General features: G+C 41.4%; 1 protein-coding gene across 1 annotated transcript in view; it reads left to right on the plus strand.

Moving 5' to 3' along the window:
- The window catches only part of ltbp3 (latent transforming growth factor beta binding protein 3), a 38,221-nt gene extending 18,308 nt beyond the window's left edge, over nucleotides 1–19,913 (plus strand). Inside the window, 27 exon segments of the mRNA XM_037749100.1 lie at nucleotides 1–106; nucleotides 3,762–3,848; nucleotides 4,014–4,130; nucleotides 4,249–4,404; nucleotides 6,062–6,169; nucleotides 6,254–6,267; nucleotides 6,348–6,417; nucleotides 6,671–6,748; nucleotides 8,449–8,577; nucleotides 10,304–10,435; nucleotides 10,525–10,653; nucleotides 10,822–10,941; nucleotides 11,737–11,859; nucleotides 12,141–12,263; nucleotides 12,456–12,575; nucleotides 12,894–13,022; nucleotides 13,312–13,482; nucleotides 13,705–13,785; nucleotides 14,135–14,263; nucleotides 14,368–14,505; nucleotides 14,596–14,736; nucleotides 17,163–17,291; nucleotides 18,844–19,005; nucleotides 19,104–19,193; nucleotides 19,317–19,445; nucleotides 19,617–19,708; nucleotides 19,710–19,913. Of these exon segments, the coding sequence (XP_037605028.1) occupies nucleotides 1–106; nucleotides 3,762–3,848; nucleotides 4,014–4,130; nucleotides 4,249–4,404; nucleotides 6,062–6,169; nucleotides 6,254–6,267; nucleotides 6,348–6,417; nucleotides 6,671–6,748; nucleotides 8,449–8,577; nucleotides 10,304–10,435; nucleotides 10,525–10,653; nucleotides 10,822–10,941; nucleotides 11,737–11,859; nucleotides 12,141–12,263; nucleotides 12,456–12,575; nucleotides 12,894–13,022; nucleotides 13,312–13,482; nucleotides 13,705–13,785; nucleotides 14,135–14,263; nucleotides 14,368–14,505; nucleotides 14,596–14,736; nucleotides 17,163–17,291; nucleotides 18,844–19,005; nucleotides 19,104–19,193; nucleotides 19,317–19,445; nucleotides 19,617–19,708; nucleotides 19,710–19,769 (3,063 nt within the window). The 3' untranslated portion in view covers nucleotides 19,770–19,913.
- Nucleotides 19,914–20,373: the final 460 nt, after the last annotated feature.

Below are 20,373 nucleotides of genomic sequence, written 5' to 3' on the forward strand. Positions count from 1 at the left end.
TGCAACAGCACCCCGCTTCCTGTTCTGACCAATCAGGAGGATTGCTGCGGCAGCGTGGGGAACTCATGGGGACAGAACAAATGTTATCAGTGCCCCAAACTACCGAGTGAGTTACAGAAATCTCTTCTGCTTTGAATTTTCATCTTGGTTGTGTCCGAAATGCCATACTAACATGCTATTTTGTACGCTAAAACAGTATGTGAGATTTTTTAGTTTATCCGAATAGGGCTGTTGCAGTGAAGGGATTTCCCTGCGGTGATAATGGTTGGCTTAACAGCCATATTATTGCCTTTTCTTTTTGAAATTACTTAATTTATCCTGATTTTTGTGCTATATAAATAAGCTTTATTGTTAGGCTATTGTTAGGTATATTGTTGCTTTTTAAATGACAAAGATGACAGATTTAAAACTAATGAAATACTTGTTTATTGTTAAATGCAGAACACAAAAGGGCAACGAGGCGCAGCATTTTTTTTTTTTTATATGTCAGCACATGGTGGAGTACTCGCTCTGGATGGAGAGAGGACGAACCCGCTGGTTTATGTGTATTCATTTCTCTTCCGTTGTTGTTGTTGTTGTTCAGCACTTGCAGCCTACATGTTGGATGTGGCGGTTGTTCTTTGTGGTATTTTCCCCGCCCTTTCCTTTTACGACTGGGTAAAAAAGTGACAGTGGCGAGCACTGCATTTTACCCAAAGTTGAACATTTTCAACTCTTGGCGACCAGAAATAAACACCAAATGTGCAGCGCTCAGCGCAGAATAGACGCTCAGCGCCTCATCACGCTACTGCCGTTTGTAGCATTGTGTGAATACGCAACGTTCTCATTGTAAAGAATCCAAAAAAGAAAAAACTTGAACATAGCGGTTGCGGCTATTGCTTGCCATACCTTGCGGTTGGCTTGCCAATATTGCAATTATTGCGACAGCCCTATATCCGAAACCTTACTATGAAACCAATAATATGCAAATTGCATTCTATTTCTAGTGAAATTTTACAGTATGCAACGCTGGACACTACACCGGCATTAATATCCCACAATGCAATGTGGTAGTGACGACAACGGTCATAAGCTCTGTAACATCAATAATGCTTCAATATAAGTGTATGCATAACATCACTTTGTTAGGTGTAATATACTTTTTAAGTTAGTTCAGACTTTATGATTCTCACAAATCATCGTTTTGGTCACATGAGGTTGGTACTGGTTACCATGGTTACGCATCTCCAACCGGCAAGGAGGCTCTCAGGAAGTGACGACGTAAATTACTGCTCAATGCATCCAAAAAGAGACATACTGCTGTTTATTCAAACAAAAGTATGTTGAACGATAGTACACATATTGGGAATGTAGTGCATAGTATGCAAAGCCCTTTCAAGCTGCTCTGATTCACTTTTTCCAGCTTTGTAGATGCCATCCACTGTTTGTTTACCCGTATCTACTTTTTTACTCTTTTAGTTTATAGTTTTCTTAAAGTACTCCTTGTTAGATTTTTATCCGATCCACATCTTGTGTGTTCCTGGTGAATAAATGATTGTTTATTGAGCCAAAAATGTCAAGCATTCCCTGCAATTTATCCCTTCCACGTTATGAAATTATGGCCCTGGATTAAAACAATCACTTCATATACCTCTATAAAAATGTGTGTACATTAGAGAGTTAGTGGCGAAGGGGAGGGAGTGTGTGAACGGCCAGGAAGGAGAAAAAACGGATGAAATTACGGGAATCACACACAGACAGTGAGACAGAAACGGAGAATGTGGAAAATCACCCTCTACTTAAGCATGTTCCTATGGGCCTGCCCAGCGCAGGACTGTCATCACATAGCAGGAGATTGAATTTCAAGAAAATCTTGGCTGCTCACGTTTTTCCACTCCTCTATTATTCCGTCTCTCAGTTGTGACTCAGACAATGCGGCCTTTGACAAAACCTGATACTGTACGTCTGGTTAGTCTTTAGATGACTGGATCCCTGCCCGGAGTGCTGTCTGTTTTGTTACATTCATCTCCATTTATAAGCTCCTCGTTTGTTTTTATGAAAATGGCAAAAGTGAGCTGTGATCTTTCCCCTCTTTTCATTGTGCTTCCAAAATGTTTGTGTGAGTGCAGTCTCCCCGCAGCTCTCTAATAAACCCGCCTTACATGTTTTTACTCCCTCATGGAAAAGAAGAACATTCTTCCGTGTTAGACGTTCATTTAGGGCAATAATAAGAACAAGAATAATGATGAAAAACGTCATCAAAGGCCTCATAAAATCTGCCATAAGAAAAGAACAAGAAAGAAGAAAAGAAAATCCTCATTTGTCCGATCATAAAATGTTAAAAGGGGGTAGTTTGATATTTTGGGAAACACGCTTATTCGCTTTCTGGGAGGAGGAGAGTTAGATGAGATCATTGATACCACGCTCGTATATCAATGTTCTCATCTAACTCGCCGCCAGCAAGTGAATAAGTGTACTTCTCAAGATGTCAAACTTTTGCTTGTCAAAGTTGGTTACAGTAGCTTCTACACTGTAACAGCGTCACTGCCAAAAAATGGAACTGCCTCTAATCTGATCACGTGCAATGAAGCTTAGTTGTTGTTTTTATGTTTTTAGACTAATATTAATACACATATTAAAGGAATAGTTTGACATATAGGGATATTATTTACTTGCCGTAATCCGAAACGTTGTTGTTTTAACACTTCCGTTCGCGTACAGATTAAAGAAAGGAGATGCAGCCTGTTAAAGGTGCCATTGCATTTACTTCACAACAAGTTGTTGCCAGGCACTTACCGTCAATCTCAGCCATTTATCCATTTTTGCCACACTAACTGACGACCCAGATAGAGATACCACGTGATACCAACGTCGTTATATTATTGGCTCACAAGCCTTGTTAGAAGTGGGAACCAAACTTCAGATATCTTCCACAGAGATACACAAAACATTCATTTTGGACCCACAAGAATTTTTAAAGTGATTAATTCACTATCTATAAAAGCCATACTTTTATTCATCACCTTTCTAAAGGCCACAAACATTCATACTTTCGGACAGTCTTTCCTCGAAGGCGTTCACGGTGATACAGTCGGTTGTTACCCATGAACAGTGACAAGAAGTTGTGTGAAGAATTTAAACAAAGTGCTTGAGAGAAAACACCACATGGTCGCTTAAAGATAAGCTAAACATCCTGTAAAGTTTCCTGACATTGTTAAACCTTTAATGTTTCCATATATTGTAGAAGTTGGTGTTGTCACTTTGTACAGGCTGAAATTATATTTCTAGTCTCCTTATTCTACAGCTATTGTTAAAAATATATATTTTATTTATAACTTTTTCCAAAAAACAGCATCTAGTTGTGAACTGTGTTTGGTACTTGAACATTATTTGGTATCATTCCTTTAATGAGTTTTTGACTATAAAACCGGTCCAGGACTTTTTGTTGTTGAATGGGAGTATGGCTGGAAGAGAAGTGCCACTACTGTCCTGCTCTATAGCCAACCATGATGGGGTTGTGTCTTTAAGCTCTTAAGGGTATGTGTCTTACCAGGAAACAAGGGCTCTGGCATTGGCGGACCTGTAATAGTGTTGGAACCCAGGTAGAGCCAGCCCTCCTAAGTCTTTAGGTTTGTAGGACTGCAGCTATTTTTAAAGTAAATTATTGGGTAGAGCTTTTCACAGTTTTATTTTGGTTTGTATCATCCACCGAGAAGTGCCCTTCTCACACTATTTCACTCACGCTTTTCTCACCTCTCCCTCTGTGCTTTGCCCTCCCTCAGATGCATCAGTCAAGCATACCATTGTGGAAGACTACGGCTCTACCTGTCCACACGGCTATAAAAGATTCAACAGCACTCACTGTCAAGGTAACATAGGCAGGACGTAGCTTATAACAAGCACAGAGCTCAGCTTGGGAGTTGTTTCAGTTACTTATTAAAGCTACAGTTCCCACGTGATGAACAGATATCATCCTTTACAGTATATCAAAATAACCTCTTCATTTTCACACACCACCCCCCTCGACTTTGAAGATATCAACGAGTGCTCCATGCAGGGCGTCTGTCAGAACGGGGACTGTCTGAACACGCTGGGCAGCTTCAAATGTTCCTGCAAGGCCGGTTTGGTGTTGGACAGGAATCGATGTGTTGGTGAGTGAGAGGTCGCTCCGGGTTTTCTCTCCTCTCCTCTCCTCTCTGCCTTTCACTGAATACGTTTGATTCCATGTTTGGATTCCCAAATGAAATCTTGTCGTCTCCTCTCTGTCAGAGTCTCCAGCTGAGCAGGCCCAGTGCTTCCTGATGGCGTCCGAGGTCAGAGGCTGCGAGCACGCGCTGCCCACCAGCCTCACCCAGGAGATGTGCTGCTGCACGGTGGGCAAAGCATGGGGCCGCCACTGTGAAAGATGTCCTCAGGAGGGCACAGGTGAGTGGACGGAGACGGACAGGAGCTGTTACGGGCTGAGAAAATGTCCCGATTATTTTCAATAAAAAGAAGCGGGACATTATCTGTCCATCTTAAACACATTTTATGAACACAATTACTTATGACTGAAGTAATTGTGTGTTACTGCATGCATTTATGTATTAGTGTTGATTTTCTGGTACTTACTGCTTTGAAATGTAAAGTTAATATTAGTCTCATCCATGTATGGCTTAATGTTCATTAAGAATTTATCAGAATACTCATTAAGTTTGATATATTTTGGTGATTATTATACCGCCGCGACAACGTAGTGGGGGGGATATAGCGCTCTGCGTGTCTGTCCTTTGGTCCGTCCGTTTGCATGTCACACTTTCGTTTCCGGAGCAGAACTCGGAAACTACTTCACTTAGGAACTTCAAATTTGGTATGATGGTTGACAGTGTGGTCTAGTTGTGCCTTTTGGGGGTTAGAAGTCCAGGATGCCCAACATTTTTGACATTTTGGCCAAAAAATTTGATTTCTTTTGACTTCAATTTCATTTCCGGAGTGGAAATCGTTCCATTAGTTCCAAAAGGGCAAAACCTTTGGCCCAACTTTGGCAGGGGTCAAGCAGTGAGCGGGGGTATGTGAGCCATGCTCACTTTTGCCTTGTTCCAGTAAGTCAGCTTAAGTTCTCGTTAATGCTCATGAGAAGATTTTTTGGCTCTTCTTCTCTGACACTCTATCTAACTTGGAAACTGGAGATATTAATGTAAGGAGCGTAACAAATCTTGCATCTTATTATGTTACTTCTGTTGTGTGATGTGTTTCTACTTGTTTCTGTATTTCATTTATAGTCAGTGTGCACTGGTACGGAGCAATAGATCTTGTTCCAGCCCCCAGAACACTTACTTACATACTTAAAGGACTAATATATAATATATTTACTGTAATAAATCATCAAATGACCATGATATGTCATCAGAGATTAAAGAAACATGCTGAATTGAAATACTGGCTTCTCCGACAATGATGCTACAGCCAGTATATTCTCCTTTTGGCCGGTGTGATCCCGTCCAAGGCCCATTCAGACACCCCGTTGCCACATATGAAACAAATTGCCACGCTAAAACACAGTCTTCTGCAACCATGGAAGCAAGCAAACAAACTGACAAACTCGGCACATCTCTCTGTGGTCCGAGTGCAGCTGGTTATCAAGGCAGCCAGTATTTGAGACACACAGCCGTTGAAGTGATTCTGACTACCGCTGGCCAGAGGCTAACACTGTCTAGAAGGTAACCATCAAATTGCGAAATTGCACTGCTATCAGTCACGCTGGAGAAGCGGACTAGCCACGGCTCCATTGTTTTGAATTTGGGCCGCTGTTACCCATTTTAAACACTAACTGCCAGTGCTACATATTGCTCTTTTAATATCTATGTTTGTCATCATTTCCACTGTCACACATTTTAGTAACATAATGGAAGGGGTTGGATGTCGTACATATTGTTTTATACCATTTATGTCGTGTTAGATTCCAGGAAGTAATCAGTGCTGCTTGCAAATTTCAAAAGAGCGATTCAGCAAAAAGCTGGTATTGCTTCAGACTGGCTGCATGAAAAAAAAAGTGAAATAAAGTTAACAGTAAAATCCTCTCCTCTCTCCGTGCGGTGCTCAGTGGCCTTCAATAAGATCTGCCCTGCTGGGAAAGGATACTTTCTCCAAAATATAAGAGAGACCCTGGCCTTCCCTCCCATCATCTTCCCCCGCAATCCAGCAAAGGAGGGTGAGTCCTTGAACACTGTTCACACAAACATTTCCAACATTTCTACTTTCAGTCGTAACACCCCTCTATCTCTTTCCCTTTCAGAACCAAAGCGGCCGGTAAGACATTGATTCTTTTTTTAATCATTTATTCATTTTAATTTTTGCTGTTGTGAAATGCGACCGTCTCTTTCGATCAGGAGAGGCCTCCAGCGACGGTGACTGCTGTGCAGCAGTCTCCCACCAGCACCAGCAGTCCTCGTGTGCCTGGTAAACTCACCTCTAACCCCAGATTCATACTCCATTACTCCAGTGATAGAACATGTTGAAACTCAGGAGAAAATGTATTTGCTACTGGTGCTTAATGTACTGCTGCTGTCGCAACGAGAGGAAGGTTTCTGCAACGACGACTAGCGTCGATAAATGTCCCCCATGTGATGTGAAGACATCGGGACTAAAGTTCAACATGTCATATTTCCTCCTAAAGTCTGTCCACTTCATCTCTCCTCTGTTGGATCCACAGTTGTTAAGCCCACCCCTCCAAAAATCGTCAGAATGACCCCAGGCAATGACCCCTTCGAAACACAGACTAAAGTCTTGCGTGAGTTCCCTGCAAACCGACTCAGACACCTGTTCTGCTTCAACCTTCTAGAGAGTCACTTCTGTAAAGGCTGGTTCATGCTTCATGCGCCTCAAAACTGGAAAACCCAGCTCTCCACATTCCCCAATAAGAGAAGATATTGTGGTGAGCTTTGGGTCCATCACTCACTAATGACATGTTGACTTTCTCCATGGAATAAACCTAATTTATGACGGCATGCAGAAGAGTTATTTAGCCCCTGAGGCAATCTCTGTTGATAGAAATAAATAGTCCAATTTAACACTGAACCAAATCCAGCATGCTCCTTTAATGACGGTTTTGGACACTTTGCATGTCGTGTGTGTTCAACCATGAAGCATGAACCAGCCTTGAGGCTATGTTCACACACTTCGTGTTTTATGGAAGCAAGTGTTGCCATAACTGCGTTTTGTGCTGGTATTAAAAAGCAGGTTATGTGAGACACTTAAGTTCCATAAAAAGAAAAAAAAAGTCAGTCCTAAAGGAGTGTTGGATATCTTCGGGCTGTTGGATATCTACTTCTAATTCTGGTCTGTGAAACCTTTTCTTGTGTTTTCATTTGTGACTTTTAGAAAACCAACACAGTCTTTCTGACTGACACCCGTCACTGGCTTTGATATGAAAAAGCCAGTGACGGGTTAAAAACCTGAATAGTGTGAGCATGGCCAAAGATAGAGGGATTTACGTATGACATGGGTGTTAGCAGCTTTATATATATATATATACAGTATATATACTAGGGCTGTCAATTGATTAAAAATATTTAATCACGATTAATCGCATGATTGTCTGTAGTTAATCACACATTTCTTTCTGTTCAAAATGTACCTAAAGGGGAGATTTGTCAAGTATTTAATACTATTATTAACATGGGAGTGGACAAATATGCTGCTTTATGCAAATGTATATATATATTTATTAGGGCTGTCAATCGATTAAGATATTAAATCGCGATTAATCGCATGATTGTCTGTAGTTAATCGTGATTATATGCTTGCTTTATGCAAATGTATGTATATATTTGTTATTGGAAATCAATTAACAACACAAAACAATGACAGATATTGTCCAGAAACCCTCACAGGTACTGCATTCAACATAAAATATATGCTCAAATCATAACATGGCAAAATGCAGCCCAACAGGCAACAACAGCTGTCAGTGTGTTAGTGTGCTGACTTGACTATGACTTGCCCCCAAACTACATGTGATTATCATAAAGTGGGCATGTCTGTAAAGGGAAGACTCGTGGGTACCCATAGAACCCATTTACATTCACATATCTGGAGGTCAGAGGTCAAGGGACCCCTTTGAAAAATGGTCATGCCAGTTTTTCCTTGCCAAAATTTAGCGTAAGTTTGGAGTGTTCTTTAGCCTCCTTTCTGACAAGCTAGTATGACATGATTGGTACCAATGAATTCCTTAGGTTTTCTAGTTTCATGTGACATCTTCTCTCTAGCTTTAAAACTGAGCCCGCTACAACCTAAAAAGTTGCGTTAATGCATTAAAGGAATTAGGAGCTTTGAAACAAGTTTGCGTTAATGCGTTATTATCGTGTTAAATTTGACAGCCCTATTATATATTAAACAATAATAATAATATATATATACACACACATATATATATGTATCTATATACATATGCATGTATATGTATATGATGCCTGTGTTCCCTCCTTGAAGCAGAGACAGATGAATGCAGGCTAAGCAGGAACATTTGTGGTCACGGAGAGTGTGAGAACAGCCTGAACGGCCACATCTGTCACTGTCACCCTGGCTACCATATCAACCCGCATAGGAACATCTGTGAGGGTAAGAGACAATGGTAGAGACAGCGGCTAGAGGAGGTGGTGACGGATAGCGCCGAGAAATTTCTCCTGAATTTTCTTATGCATGGGTGTCCCCTGGCAGACTCACAGATAGATATACAATTGATAGGAACCTGATTGTGTGTGATGTTAAAGCTTTTAATTTAGATTTTAATTCAACTGTGTTAATGTTTAGCTTTAGTAAAGGGGCCCTCCACTGAGTATGACTCAAAAATAGTTGTATAATGTCTTTTGTGGCTCTGAAGGGAGATTTTCAAAGTTTGAGAAAATCTTTCGCCTTGGGCTCAGAGACTAGGTGGTGTGGATGGTTTAAAAGATGTTGGCATTTAGTCCGGGTGGGTACAAATGAAAGATGCAATTGAGTAACATCAAGGGAAATGTAGCCTCCAGCATTATAAGAGCTTGGCCTGTACTAGGGACTGAAAGTCAGGATAAGATGCCATCTGCTACTTTGATTTTGATGGATTTTAGCTGGAGTACCTCTTTAAGAAACACAAATGTAATTTAAAGCAGGGCTCGACAGTCAGGGTTGCCAGGTTGCCATTGTCAAGCATTTTGAGAAAACAAATTCTTGGCCTTTGGTTGCCATCAGTGGCAACCACTTTAACATATTAAAAAGTACGGACAACAAACAGCCAAACTTGCACCTCGAAGTATATTTTTAGTATTTGTTGCATTAGTGATATTTAAATATTGCTGTTACAGTCAGAACAGAAAAACAGACAACGCTGCACATAACAACGCTGCATATAACAACGCTGCACATAACAACGCAGCAATGCTGCACGTGGGTTGGTGCGTTTACTCGGCGCTCAGAGGCATCTGTTTCAGAGACAATGGTTGAGCAAATTAAGTTGTTTGACCGTGGGGTGAACAGTTTGACTAACCCGTCAACATCACAAAGGGGTGTGCAAATTGCTTTAACTGAAAAAGAACCAGATGAACCTGAACAAAAAAAAACAAAGAGGAGGCAAAGTACGGAAAATTATACTACAAAGCATGTACAAAATAAACATGACAAGTGTACATGTCACATTTTCATTAATGAAAATTGTGAGGAAAACTTTGTTTCGCTCCACGGTGAACAAAGAATCAAAATGTAGAAATGTAGAAAAGTCCTGATGGATTGAAGTAAATGGAGGCCAGGTTCAACAACAGCAAAACTATATCAAAACATCCGTTTACAAACTCACACAACTCGTGCAATTTAATCCAAGTCTAATGCATCTTTGCTAAAACCCTTATTATTTAAAACACCGCCGCATAAACAGTCTCATGCTTGCGCAGGCACGCTACTTGGCCATGCGAGTTCAGATGGGTCCAAATGGGTTTATTAAGTAAAATGGGAAAGTAGATAAGCCCTAAAATATATTTCAGCTAAAACTGTGAACCTAGTTTCTCCGATAATAATAATAATGTCCCTGCATTTAAAAATCCCTACGAGACAGTTTTGTTCTTCTTAGAGTGAAATAAACGGATTTGTAAGGTTAGCTGTGTGGTTTTTGTCATGCATGTGAATGGATCTGGTAGTAAGAGGTAGAAGTAGTTGATCTAACACATTGACACATACATATCACTTAAAGATGGATGTTAGGACAGGTGGTGAAAAACAGAGCACTGTGTCTCCTGAGCTCTATGACCCTCTAGTGTCTGTCTGTATTATTCAACACTGTCATGTGTCATCATTGTGCTTCTCTCCTGTTGTCCAGATGATAATGAATGTGACTCAGATCCGTGCGGCCACGGTAGAGGCCTTTGCGTCAACATAGAGGGAGGTTACAAATGCCTCTGCCGTCAGGGCTATAAACACATGGTGCAGAATGGGAGACTCAAGTGCGTAGGTAAGTTAGGTTGAGTGATTTCCATGTTAAAATGTTTTTTCTATAAATTATCAGATCCTGCATTGGCTCCGTCCTCTCTGTTTTTGCAGACGTGAACGAGTGCTCTAAGCAGGACATCTGTGGTGTCGGAGGCCAGTGTGTGAACCTGCCCGGTTCTTATAAATGTGAATGTCACAGCGGCTTTAGGAGCAAATCACACCGTCACCCAGCCTGTGAAGGTACAAAGATGCTGATTATAAAGACAGTATGGATATTAGTGTGCAGGCTCTCCACTCACAAAACACTTATTATGTGTGTGTCACGATAACACGCCTGTGTCTGTGCTCTGTATTTCTGAATACTTCTTCAAATCACCGGTATATGACACGTCTTCTCCCTTATTCCAGACGTAAATGAGTGTTTGAACCCTGACACGTGTCCCAATGAGCAATGTGAGAACACACCGGGCTCATATGAGTGTGTTTCTTGCTTGCCTGGTCACGAGGCCCGCACAGGCACCTGCTATGGTGAGTGCAACCCTGCCATACAGCAACATTATTAACTTATTTGTGATACCCCTTTCTGTCTGTGCGTTTTTGTGAGACACTGCCAAATTGAGGGCCTTATTATCATGCTAAAAGTCAAGGAATTCTGGCTGGTAATGTGAAAAATATTGATCTCTGTGAAAATGGACAACATTGATCACAATGAGCAACAATTCACCTACATTCACTCAGCAGCATAGAGACATAAAGAAGCCAAATATACGCGTAAGTACAGAGCAGGATAATTCAGTCTGCTTATCAGTAATGGGCATGACTTGAGCCAATTGTGTGCTGGGCATTGTTACAGGGAAACATCTTAGATCAAGGATCGACACGGTAGCTTAACTAAGGGCACACTAGCAAAAAATGTGCAAGTGAGTTTTTTGGAAATTCTGAAGTGCCCTCTCATCTGCATGCCAAATTACCACTTTCACAGACACTGGCAGTTGCACGGCCAGTTATTTATGGCATAGACATATATACATAGATACCGCTTTGGACGCTTCAGCCCGTTGCAGCGATATGTCAACGTGGGCGCCATATTGGACCTGGCAAGACTGGCTTGTAACCCTATACAAGTGAACAGGGGAGCTGCTGTTTCTCTGGATAAAAAGCACTATAACGTCTACATTTCTCAACCGATTTCAACCTGTCGTTATTATATTCAAGGGTTTATGATCTACGAGGAGTAAGAAGATAAAGTGTTGTCGATATACAAACATGTTATGATATCACTGTAATTGAGCTTCTTTTCATGCCTCCTACATCTTTCATTAGACATTAATGAGTGTCAGAAGCCTGGCGTCTGTCCTAACGGCCGCTGTGAGAACCTCCCTGGTACGTACCGCTGCCTGTGCAACGAGGGCTTCCTCCCTTCTTCAGACAGCAAAGTTTGCAGCGGTGAGTAAGGCTTACATAACGTCGACATTGACATTTCCCAGACTAAGTTGCTTATAATGCAGTTGAGTGACTTAAAGGAATAATTCACCAACAAAATGACTATTTGTATTTCAACAACTAACCCAGTGTTACCTTGAATTCTTGAAGAAAATGTTGTTATACAAATGGTGATTTTGTGGGTGAACTATCCCTTAATGGCCGTTTGGTGCTGAAGCTGTAATGAAGAACTCTTAATCATTAAAGATGTTGGGTTTCCCTTGTTTTTTCCTTCTTCCAAACAGACATTGATGAGTGTGAGGACGTCAGGCTGTGTGCTTATGGCCACTGCATCAATACAGAAGGCTCCTTCAAGTGCCAGTGCTACCCGGGATACCAGCGCACGCAGGAAGGAAGCCACTGTGAAGGCATGAATCAGTCAACAAACATGCAATAATTTAATCACCTGAAACTCATGTTATTGTCACTTGACAGCTAATCAGCACTGGATTGTGATAATAAAGTGTGACCGAGTTCAGATTGTTTTTTTGACCGCTCCATTAATCCAGCTCACCACATGCTTCACATTCCAAACACTGTTTTTGTTTCCTTCCCTTCAGATATCAACGAGTGTGAGAGGCCATCAAACTGTCAGCGGGGCCGCTGTATCAACAGTATGGGCTCATACCACTGTGAGTGCCAGAAGGGCTACTCACTGGTCGGAGGCAGGAGGTGCCAAGGTCAGTCTCTTGAAATCTATATGGTCAGATGTTTATTAGAAAACAGGATGCTGTCTGAACTAATTAGTAACTCATATGCAGGAGATGGGAAACTAAATTGCTGTGTAAATCTTTGTTTTAATTACAATATCTTTATTTTTTATCTTTAAAGCGGCAGTAGGCAGAATGTTTTTGGCATCATTGGGCAAAAATAACCTTTCAGTGTTTTCTTACTTTCCTCTGAAAAAAATTAAAGCTGTTTAAGAACAAAATCTATTTGTTTGCGACTCAGATGGTGTTTGGATCAAAAACAAATACTCGTGTGATTTCCCCTTTCAGACATAGATGAATGTGCCGCAGACAGAAGTCTCTGCAAGCCCTTCGGCTCCTGCGAGAACATACCGGGCTCCTATGTGTGTGCCTGCAATCACGGCTTCGTCCTCTCAGAGGACAAACACAGCTGTGAGGGTAAGCCTGCTCTGATTCCTTCTGCTTTACTGTAGACCCACATTTATCCCGGAGCTTAAACCAGGCCTGAACATTTGATCCCTGCCTCTCCCAAACCCAAATCTGCTCAGTTCAAACCAATCTGAGGGCCTAGAAGCCAAACAATTATAATTATTGGCCATATTAGACCAAATCCTATGTTCTTTATGAACCAAGTCACAAACTAAACTCTAATTAAAAGAAAGGAACAGCTTGGCGAGCCCATCAGCTCTGGACTGTTTCCTAACACTCACCACGTTTTCTCTTGCAGCCGTTCGGGTGATGACGGATGAGAAGAAGGAATGCTACTTGAACCTCGATGACACCGTGTTCTGCGACAGCGTCCTGGCCACTAACGTAACCAAGCAGGAGTGCTGCTGCTCCATCGGAGTGGGATGGGGAGATCACTGTGAGATCTATCCCTGTCCTGTCTCCCAGTCAGGTACATTTACAATACAGTGCTCTGTGCATAATGCAAGTAAACTCACATTCAGCTGAGTGATTGGTGGGTTTGTAGCTCAGCGTGTTGAGCATGTTACTAACAAGGGTTTAGACAATAATGACTGTAGTTCATTATACGTAAAAGCGTCCACCAAATGGTGAACTTTATGTCATTCTGTATCTATTGCTGTTTATTAAACTCTGCCTGGTCTTCTCCACCCAGCCGAGTTCCACTTCCTGTGTCCAAACGGCCAAGGCCTCTACTATGATGAAGGACTCCTGTACAGCCTGCCGGTCTACCATGGTAGATATTATACAACTTGGGTCACAATATTCACACACACCAGGGCTAAATATGGAAACAGTAATAGCAGCGCTTAAGTTTGAATTTACACATTTACAAAGGTACAAATTTACAGAGGTAGATGTTAAAGACAGATGTTTAAAGAAAAATCTTTGTTTATTATAATTTGTAATAATGCATTTACGCCGAAATTCTTTGTTAAAATAAAAAAAATACAGCCTGAGTTAAATACCTTCTTACTTGTCCAAATAAGTTCCTCGTGAAATTGGTAAACCGTTCTCATTACATGAAACAACTTTATGGGAAGACCGGCAGTCTATTCCTGAGACTTTTTCTTCCTTGTCTGCAGATATCGACGAGTGCTCTTTGTTTGCTGATGAAATCTGCAAGAAGGGTCGCTGTGAGAACACGCAGCCGGGCTACGAGTGCTACTGTCAACAGGGCTTCTACTACGATGGCAACCTTCTCGAGTGCATTGGTGAGTGCTTAGATACAATGGCACATAAAGAAACCCTTTGTTTTGTAGATACTTTGTACTAACAGATGAATGTTGCTTTTTACGGTTTGCATGTACTCCGTCAGATGTGAATGAATGCCACGATGAGTCTCTGTGCACTAACGGGCGCTGCGTCAACACCGAAGGGGCCTTCTACTGCAACTGTAACCGGCCCTGGACTCCAGACAACAACAAGAAGAAGTGTGTGATAGCAACAGTGGCTGGTGAGTAAAAGCGTATCATCTCCCAGTGACCCTGGCAGCTTATTCTGCATTTATCTAGCTGTCTTGAGCTTTGAGTTTTTTTTTCTACAGATGTGAATGAGTGCGAGGACCCAGCCAACTGTAAGAACGGCCACTGTGTGGACACTCCAGGGTCGTACTACTGCATCTGTTCTCCGCCTTGGACCCTGGCCACCGACCGGAACAGTTGTGTGACTCCTGAGGAGCAGGCTGGTGAGTGCAGACCCTGTGTAGTGGGGGGGAGTTATGAAGAGCAACAAGGCAGTGATGGGCAACAGCAGTTTATTCTGGAAAAAGCAAAAAGTTGTGTTGGCTGTCTGTGCTTGTGGGAGGTAGTGTATGTGAGACGAAACTGATATCCATGCCAAGTTGAACAAAGAAGGAGAAGGAATCATCTGCTAACCTTTTTGTAGCTGTCGTTGTACTAAACAGAGGCGACGTCAGGCTTTCTTGTGTTTTCATCACATTTTAAGTGGCTGAAGAATGTTTTTGAGATCTTACTTCATCACTTTGAGTCTGTAATTGTTGTAATTGTTAAGGGGGCACATTACAGAGGAACAACCATGAAAGTACATACAGTACAGTGATGGCAGGATGATGATAGAAGAAGTATTATAGAGCCATCCTGAGCTAAACAACACACAAACTGAAAAAAAAACTCTCAGGTAAACCAATTAAGAACATACATTTTAAATCAAAGGTCTGTGTTAAAGATAGCAAACAGACAAATAAACATATAAGATATATATTCATACATATGTCCAATTACATTTTGTACATGTGATGGTAAAAGTAGTTGCATTTAGATTGTAGACTATCACGTGATGTTTTGTTATCACAGCTGTAATAAACATATAGAAGTGCCCCAGTGTAGCTCCAGCTTTATTAAGGCTTACATCTACTATAGCCTAATGCAACAAGTGAGTAGTTGCCTTTGTAATCGATGCCTGAACCGCTGTTGCATCTGTCGCAAACATTAAGAAAATACATTTAATTTGTCGACTAGAAATCTACATTTACATCTACAAATGACCCCTGGATGTCTGAAGTGGCCAGTTTGTTCCAAATTCCATATCAGTGGTTTTGTGATGTTTGCTGGTCAAAAAAGGAGTAGTTATTGTTCCATAAAAGATGAAGCCGATGCTCTTGTGTTGTATTGATGAAGAGATACTGAGTTGCATCGGATACCAGACAGCCCAGGTTGACCCAGTCATTGAGGTTTTCTGATACCATCTGGTGAAGAATCCCGTCTTAAACATGGAGTTAACTTATTCCTCCTCATGGCCAGAAGTTGGGGGCATGCACTTAAACTGCCCCCCCCCCCGTTTACAGAAGGCAAGGCTGCAGCCACCATCCTTACAGAGGCAAATGAATTCAGATGGCCATGCCATGATGACCATGTTGCCAGAGGTATTTTGTATGAAGTGTTTTCTGCAAATGTGGTGAACATTTGTTCCCTTCACACTCAGAAGAGGAGACGTGTTTGCATTCTTGCTATTAGGTCAAACATGTGGGCTCTGGGCTCCAACAGGTGTGCACCTGGAAAGCCTCCTTTTTGTTATTATTCAGACATGACTGAAATGGAAGAGATGCAAACATAGAAAAGCTGTCGCATCGGACCTGTTAGTCCAGAATAGTGTTACTGAATAGTTCTTGAGAATACGAAGTACGAGTGGCTTTGGTCTTCCTGTTACCACTACAACCACGACATGAATACATGACTAGAAAACGGATGGGTGTATGGACACTGATGAGCTTAAAACCAACTTACTTGCCATTATCCTGTTAATTCTAGGAAGCAAACCCAGTCTAATCAATTGTTTCAAATTGGCAAGTTTTAGGGACTAGGGAATGGATGTGAATATGGTTTGTCCTGTAATTGGCTGGATTTAGAAAAGTTGGACTTATAAAAGACTGCAGACTTCTTAGCAGATGAAAGATTCCTCAGTTGAAGTGTTGCCTGAACCAAGCTTCCTGTTTTAACCTGCAGCCTTTTTGCAGATATGGCGGTGTGGTTGCATGTCTACTAGAGACCCACTGCAGTGTGTGCATGACCGAAAGCTCATTTTGTTATAAGCAGAACCTTGCATGCAACATTTATGGTAGAAACGTAAACAGAAAAGAAAAATTGACCTACAGGGGGGTGGACACAATAACAGTACCAACTGTACATGGTTATGCAAACCAATACAATATCACTGCAATGAATGCTGCAGCTTAAAATGTTTGTTTTTTTGTTGAGATTGAGTTGATTCAACGACTCTGCGACTTGTTAAAGATGAAAGTTGAATCAACAAGTCTCAGGAAAAACTGAACGTTGTGCAGAAAAGGTAACACTTCATTTTACAGGTCCGCAAATTTCATGGTAATTAGGTGATAATTAGTAAGTAACCTATTTGAAATTTCGAATAGGTTACTTACTAATTATCACCTAATTACCATGAAATTTGTGGACATGTTAAAGGAAGTGTTGCTGCAGAAAACTTCACAAAGGGGAGTATTTATTGCAGGATTATTGTACCGAATTTCATGATGTAGCACAACTTTTCATTCATTATTGTGTCCACCACCCTACAGAATAAGAGCTGGCCCCAAGCAGATGTTCATACTGTAACCAGTGTCTGTGGTGCCCTTTGCAGATGTGAATGAGTGCCAGGACCCCTCGTACTGTAAGAATGGGAGGTGTGAGAACACGCCCGGCTCCTTTCACTGTTTTTGCGACCCTCCCCTCACCTTCAGTGCAGCGCTGAAGCAGTGCGTCTACGACGGTGGGTAAAATGCAGCGTCGGCTCACCTGAGCATGACTGAGTTTTGGCTTACCTCGATATCTGCCGCTCATGTTGCTCTTTGTAATTCCTCCCAAAGTTGTGTCCCATCTGGCCTTTACTGGCTTTATGTTTCCCCTCTTACCAACTTTTACAGAGACAGTTTGCACTCTTTGGAGGGATACCACTTTGTGTAGTTATTAAAATCACATACTGAATGTTCGCATTTTATACACACAAAGCAGTATCTGAGCATGTCCAGTGTGAGAGAACAAGAGATTACTTTTAGGATTTCTGCATGTCTATTTTTTCCAAAAACAATTTGTGTTATCACTGTTAAAGATGATAAAATTTGTTCTGGTAGAGAAAACACAGCATTTGAAAACTGCTCATTTAGTGGGGAATGGCCTGAGTTCACTTAGTGATTATTTTGCCTGCAAGATATGTGACTCACTTTAATGTTTTCATTTTTACAGAGTAGTGAATGTCTTTAATATGGCTGGTTTAACATCTGTAATTAACCCTGCAGCAGGACTGTTTAAGTGTGACGCATTGTAACCAGCAGACCAAAAAAATTACATTGAACACTATTATGCTCTATCGTCACAATTACAGAAGACAAAGGAAGCATACTGAACCACAAGCAAGGAGCTGTAACAATAAGCTGTTTGCCTAATGAGAGGAAACTGTCAGCATATCTTCATCACTTAACCACGCAGCCATTTATCTTACACTCAGTGCTAGTGTTCATTTTTTTTCGGTGTCATTTGTAGATAGGACATTGAATTTTTTATTATGTTTGGGAACATTAACATTAGTCTGTAGATTTGAATAGCTGTAAGTGTGACTAATTAATTTAATCTATTAACGCGTATTAGCGTCCTTGTGCCATGAGCAGATCTCCATACTGTAAAAACAATATATAGTGGGTTTAGGCTTTTCTTCTGCAGCATCTATTACTTACAGGGGACATAAGCTGTATGGCATAGCTACTGTAGGTTATACAGGTAACCACTATACTATGGGGCGGGCTAATTTCTGCACTTTGGCACGACTTTTGACCTCTGTTACCCCCAACCCTAATGAGCATGTACAGAGAATAAATGGACGAGTACATATTGTGCACTTACTTCACTCTGATTTATAAATATGTTCCACTGAAGCACATTCAAGTTGCTCTCATAATGCATGTAACATTTATTGAGATATTCTAACATCTGACCAACATCCATCATCTTTAAGAACCTTTCAGCCAAATAATGCAGATGTTTTAAGGCTTTATTATGGCGTTACACATGCTGAATACACCTGGGATGACATTTAATCCTTAAAGTTACACATTTACCTACATTATAATTGTCTTCCACTGACTTGCAGAACACTGTTTTACTTAAAACCCTGATATTAATCTTAGAGCTCAGAGACTGGCTGAATGTGGCTTCTTGTGCTTAAACTATGTAAATCTGATACTGCCTGAATTCTTACATTTTACCTTTAATTGTTAACCTACAGTTAACATGTCATGTTATTTTTTTTATCCTCCTTTTTTACCCAGATCGCACTGCAGCCCACAAGGACGTGTGTTTCCTGCAGGTCGACGAGGGCTTGATCTGCAGCGAGCCCAGGAACGGCATGGTGGTGACCTACTCGGAATGCTGCTGTCACTACGGTCGTGGCTGGGGGCCCGAGTGTAACACTTGTCCCCGCAGAAACTCAGGTGAGCAAACTGAAATTCTGCCCCGGCCGCTCAGCTTCAACTGTCGACCTCTCTTTTTCTTTTGAGCTAAAAAGACTTTATTTATTCCTCGTGTTCAGAGATGTTCAGTCGTCTGTGTGAGATGCATCTGGAGACCGAGTCTGATGGGGAGCAGGATTTCCTGGCAGCTTTCGCCCACTACAACCCAGGTAAAACTACACATCACACCGTCTTTGTCAATATACGGTCATATATGTCAGACACTCGTGTATTTGTCCACAACCTACCCTTATTTTCTTCCCACATTTCCCCTGCCTGTTTGTCTGTAAAAGGTGACAGCTCAGAGGAGGATTCGGACGAATGCAGCTGTGCAAATGGCCGCTGTGTCCGCTCCTACCTGGGCACCATGTGTGAATGTAACACAGGCTTTAGGCTGGACCACTCCCGCACCCGCTGTATAGGTTTGCACTTGCTAGTCTTACAAAAATATTTCAAAAAAGTACTTTTTTGTCATTCATTTCTTATTGCATTTTAAGGAATATACAGTAGCAAATGGAGGAATTTCTATTTGACACTGTTGATTGATGATTTATCTCCTTTAATATTGATAAGTGTTTTTTTATTTTTTACAGACATCGATGAGTGTGCAGAACCAGGAGCTCGCGTCAGTCCATGCAAGAACGCTCGCTGTGTGAACACCGCCGGCTCGTACAAGTGCTATTGCAAAAAACGGCTTTGTGGCCACACGCAGGCCAAACACATGCGTCCGACGCAGAACTCGGTAACCTCCGTGTGTCACTCCGTTTATCCCTATCTACAGTATGCAATAAACACACAAGCTCATGCTGCACACACACACTTACTGTCTCACAGTACGAACGTGGGACCGTGTGTTGGCAGTGAACCTCCCCAGGAGCCAAAATCACAGCAGTAGCTAATAAGAAATGTACAAAACATTGTCATTGTCAGCTCCTCTTTCACTCCTCATTGCACATTTAATTCAAGAAATAATCAATACAGAAAAGGAATAAGTTTATTTGTCAAACATTTTTTTGTAATTATAGTTTTTAAACTTTTTTTTTTGTTAATTTTAAATTGTGCTTCTTTTGTATTTTTTTTTTCATTGATCTCTCTGTTGCATTGATCTCTCATTGTTAAAGGAGCAGTGTGTAGGATTTAGTGGCATCTAGTGGTGAGGTTGCAACCAACTGAATACCCTTCAGCTCACTCCTCCCTTTCCAAGCGTGTTGGAGAACTACTGTGGCCTTCAGGTAATGTAAAAACACAAAAGGCTCTCTCTAGAGTCAGTGTTTGGTTTGTCCGTTCTGGGCTACTGTAGAAACACGGCGGACTCCGTGAAGAGGACCCTGTCCCCATGTAGATATAAAC

The sequence above is a fragment of the Sebastes umbrosus genome, chromosome 17 (assembly GCF_015220745.1).
Source record: "Sebastes umbrosus isolate fSebUmb1 chromosome 17, fSebUmb1.pri, whole genome shotgun sequence".
Classification (NCBI taxonomy): Eukaryota; Metazoa; Chordata; class Actinopteri; order Perciformes; family Sebastidae; genus Sebastes; species Sebastes umbrosus.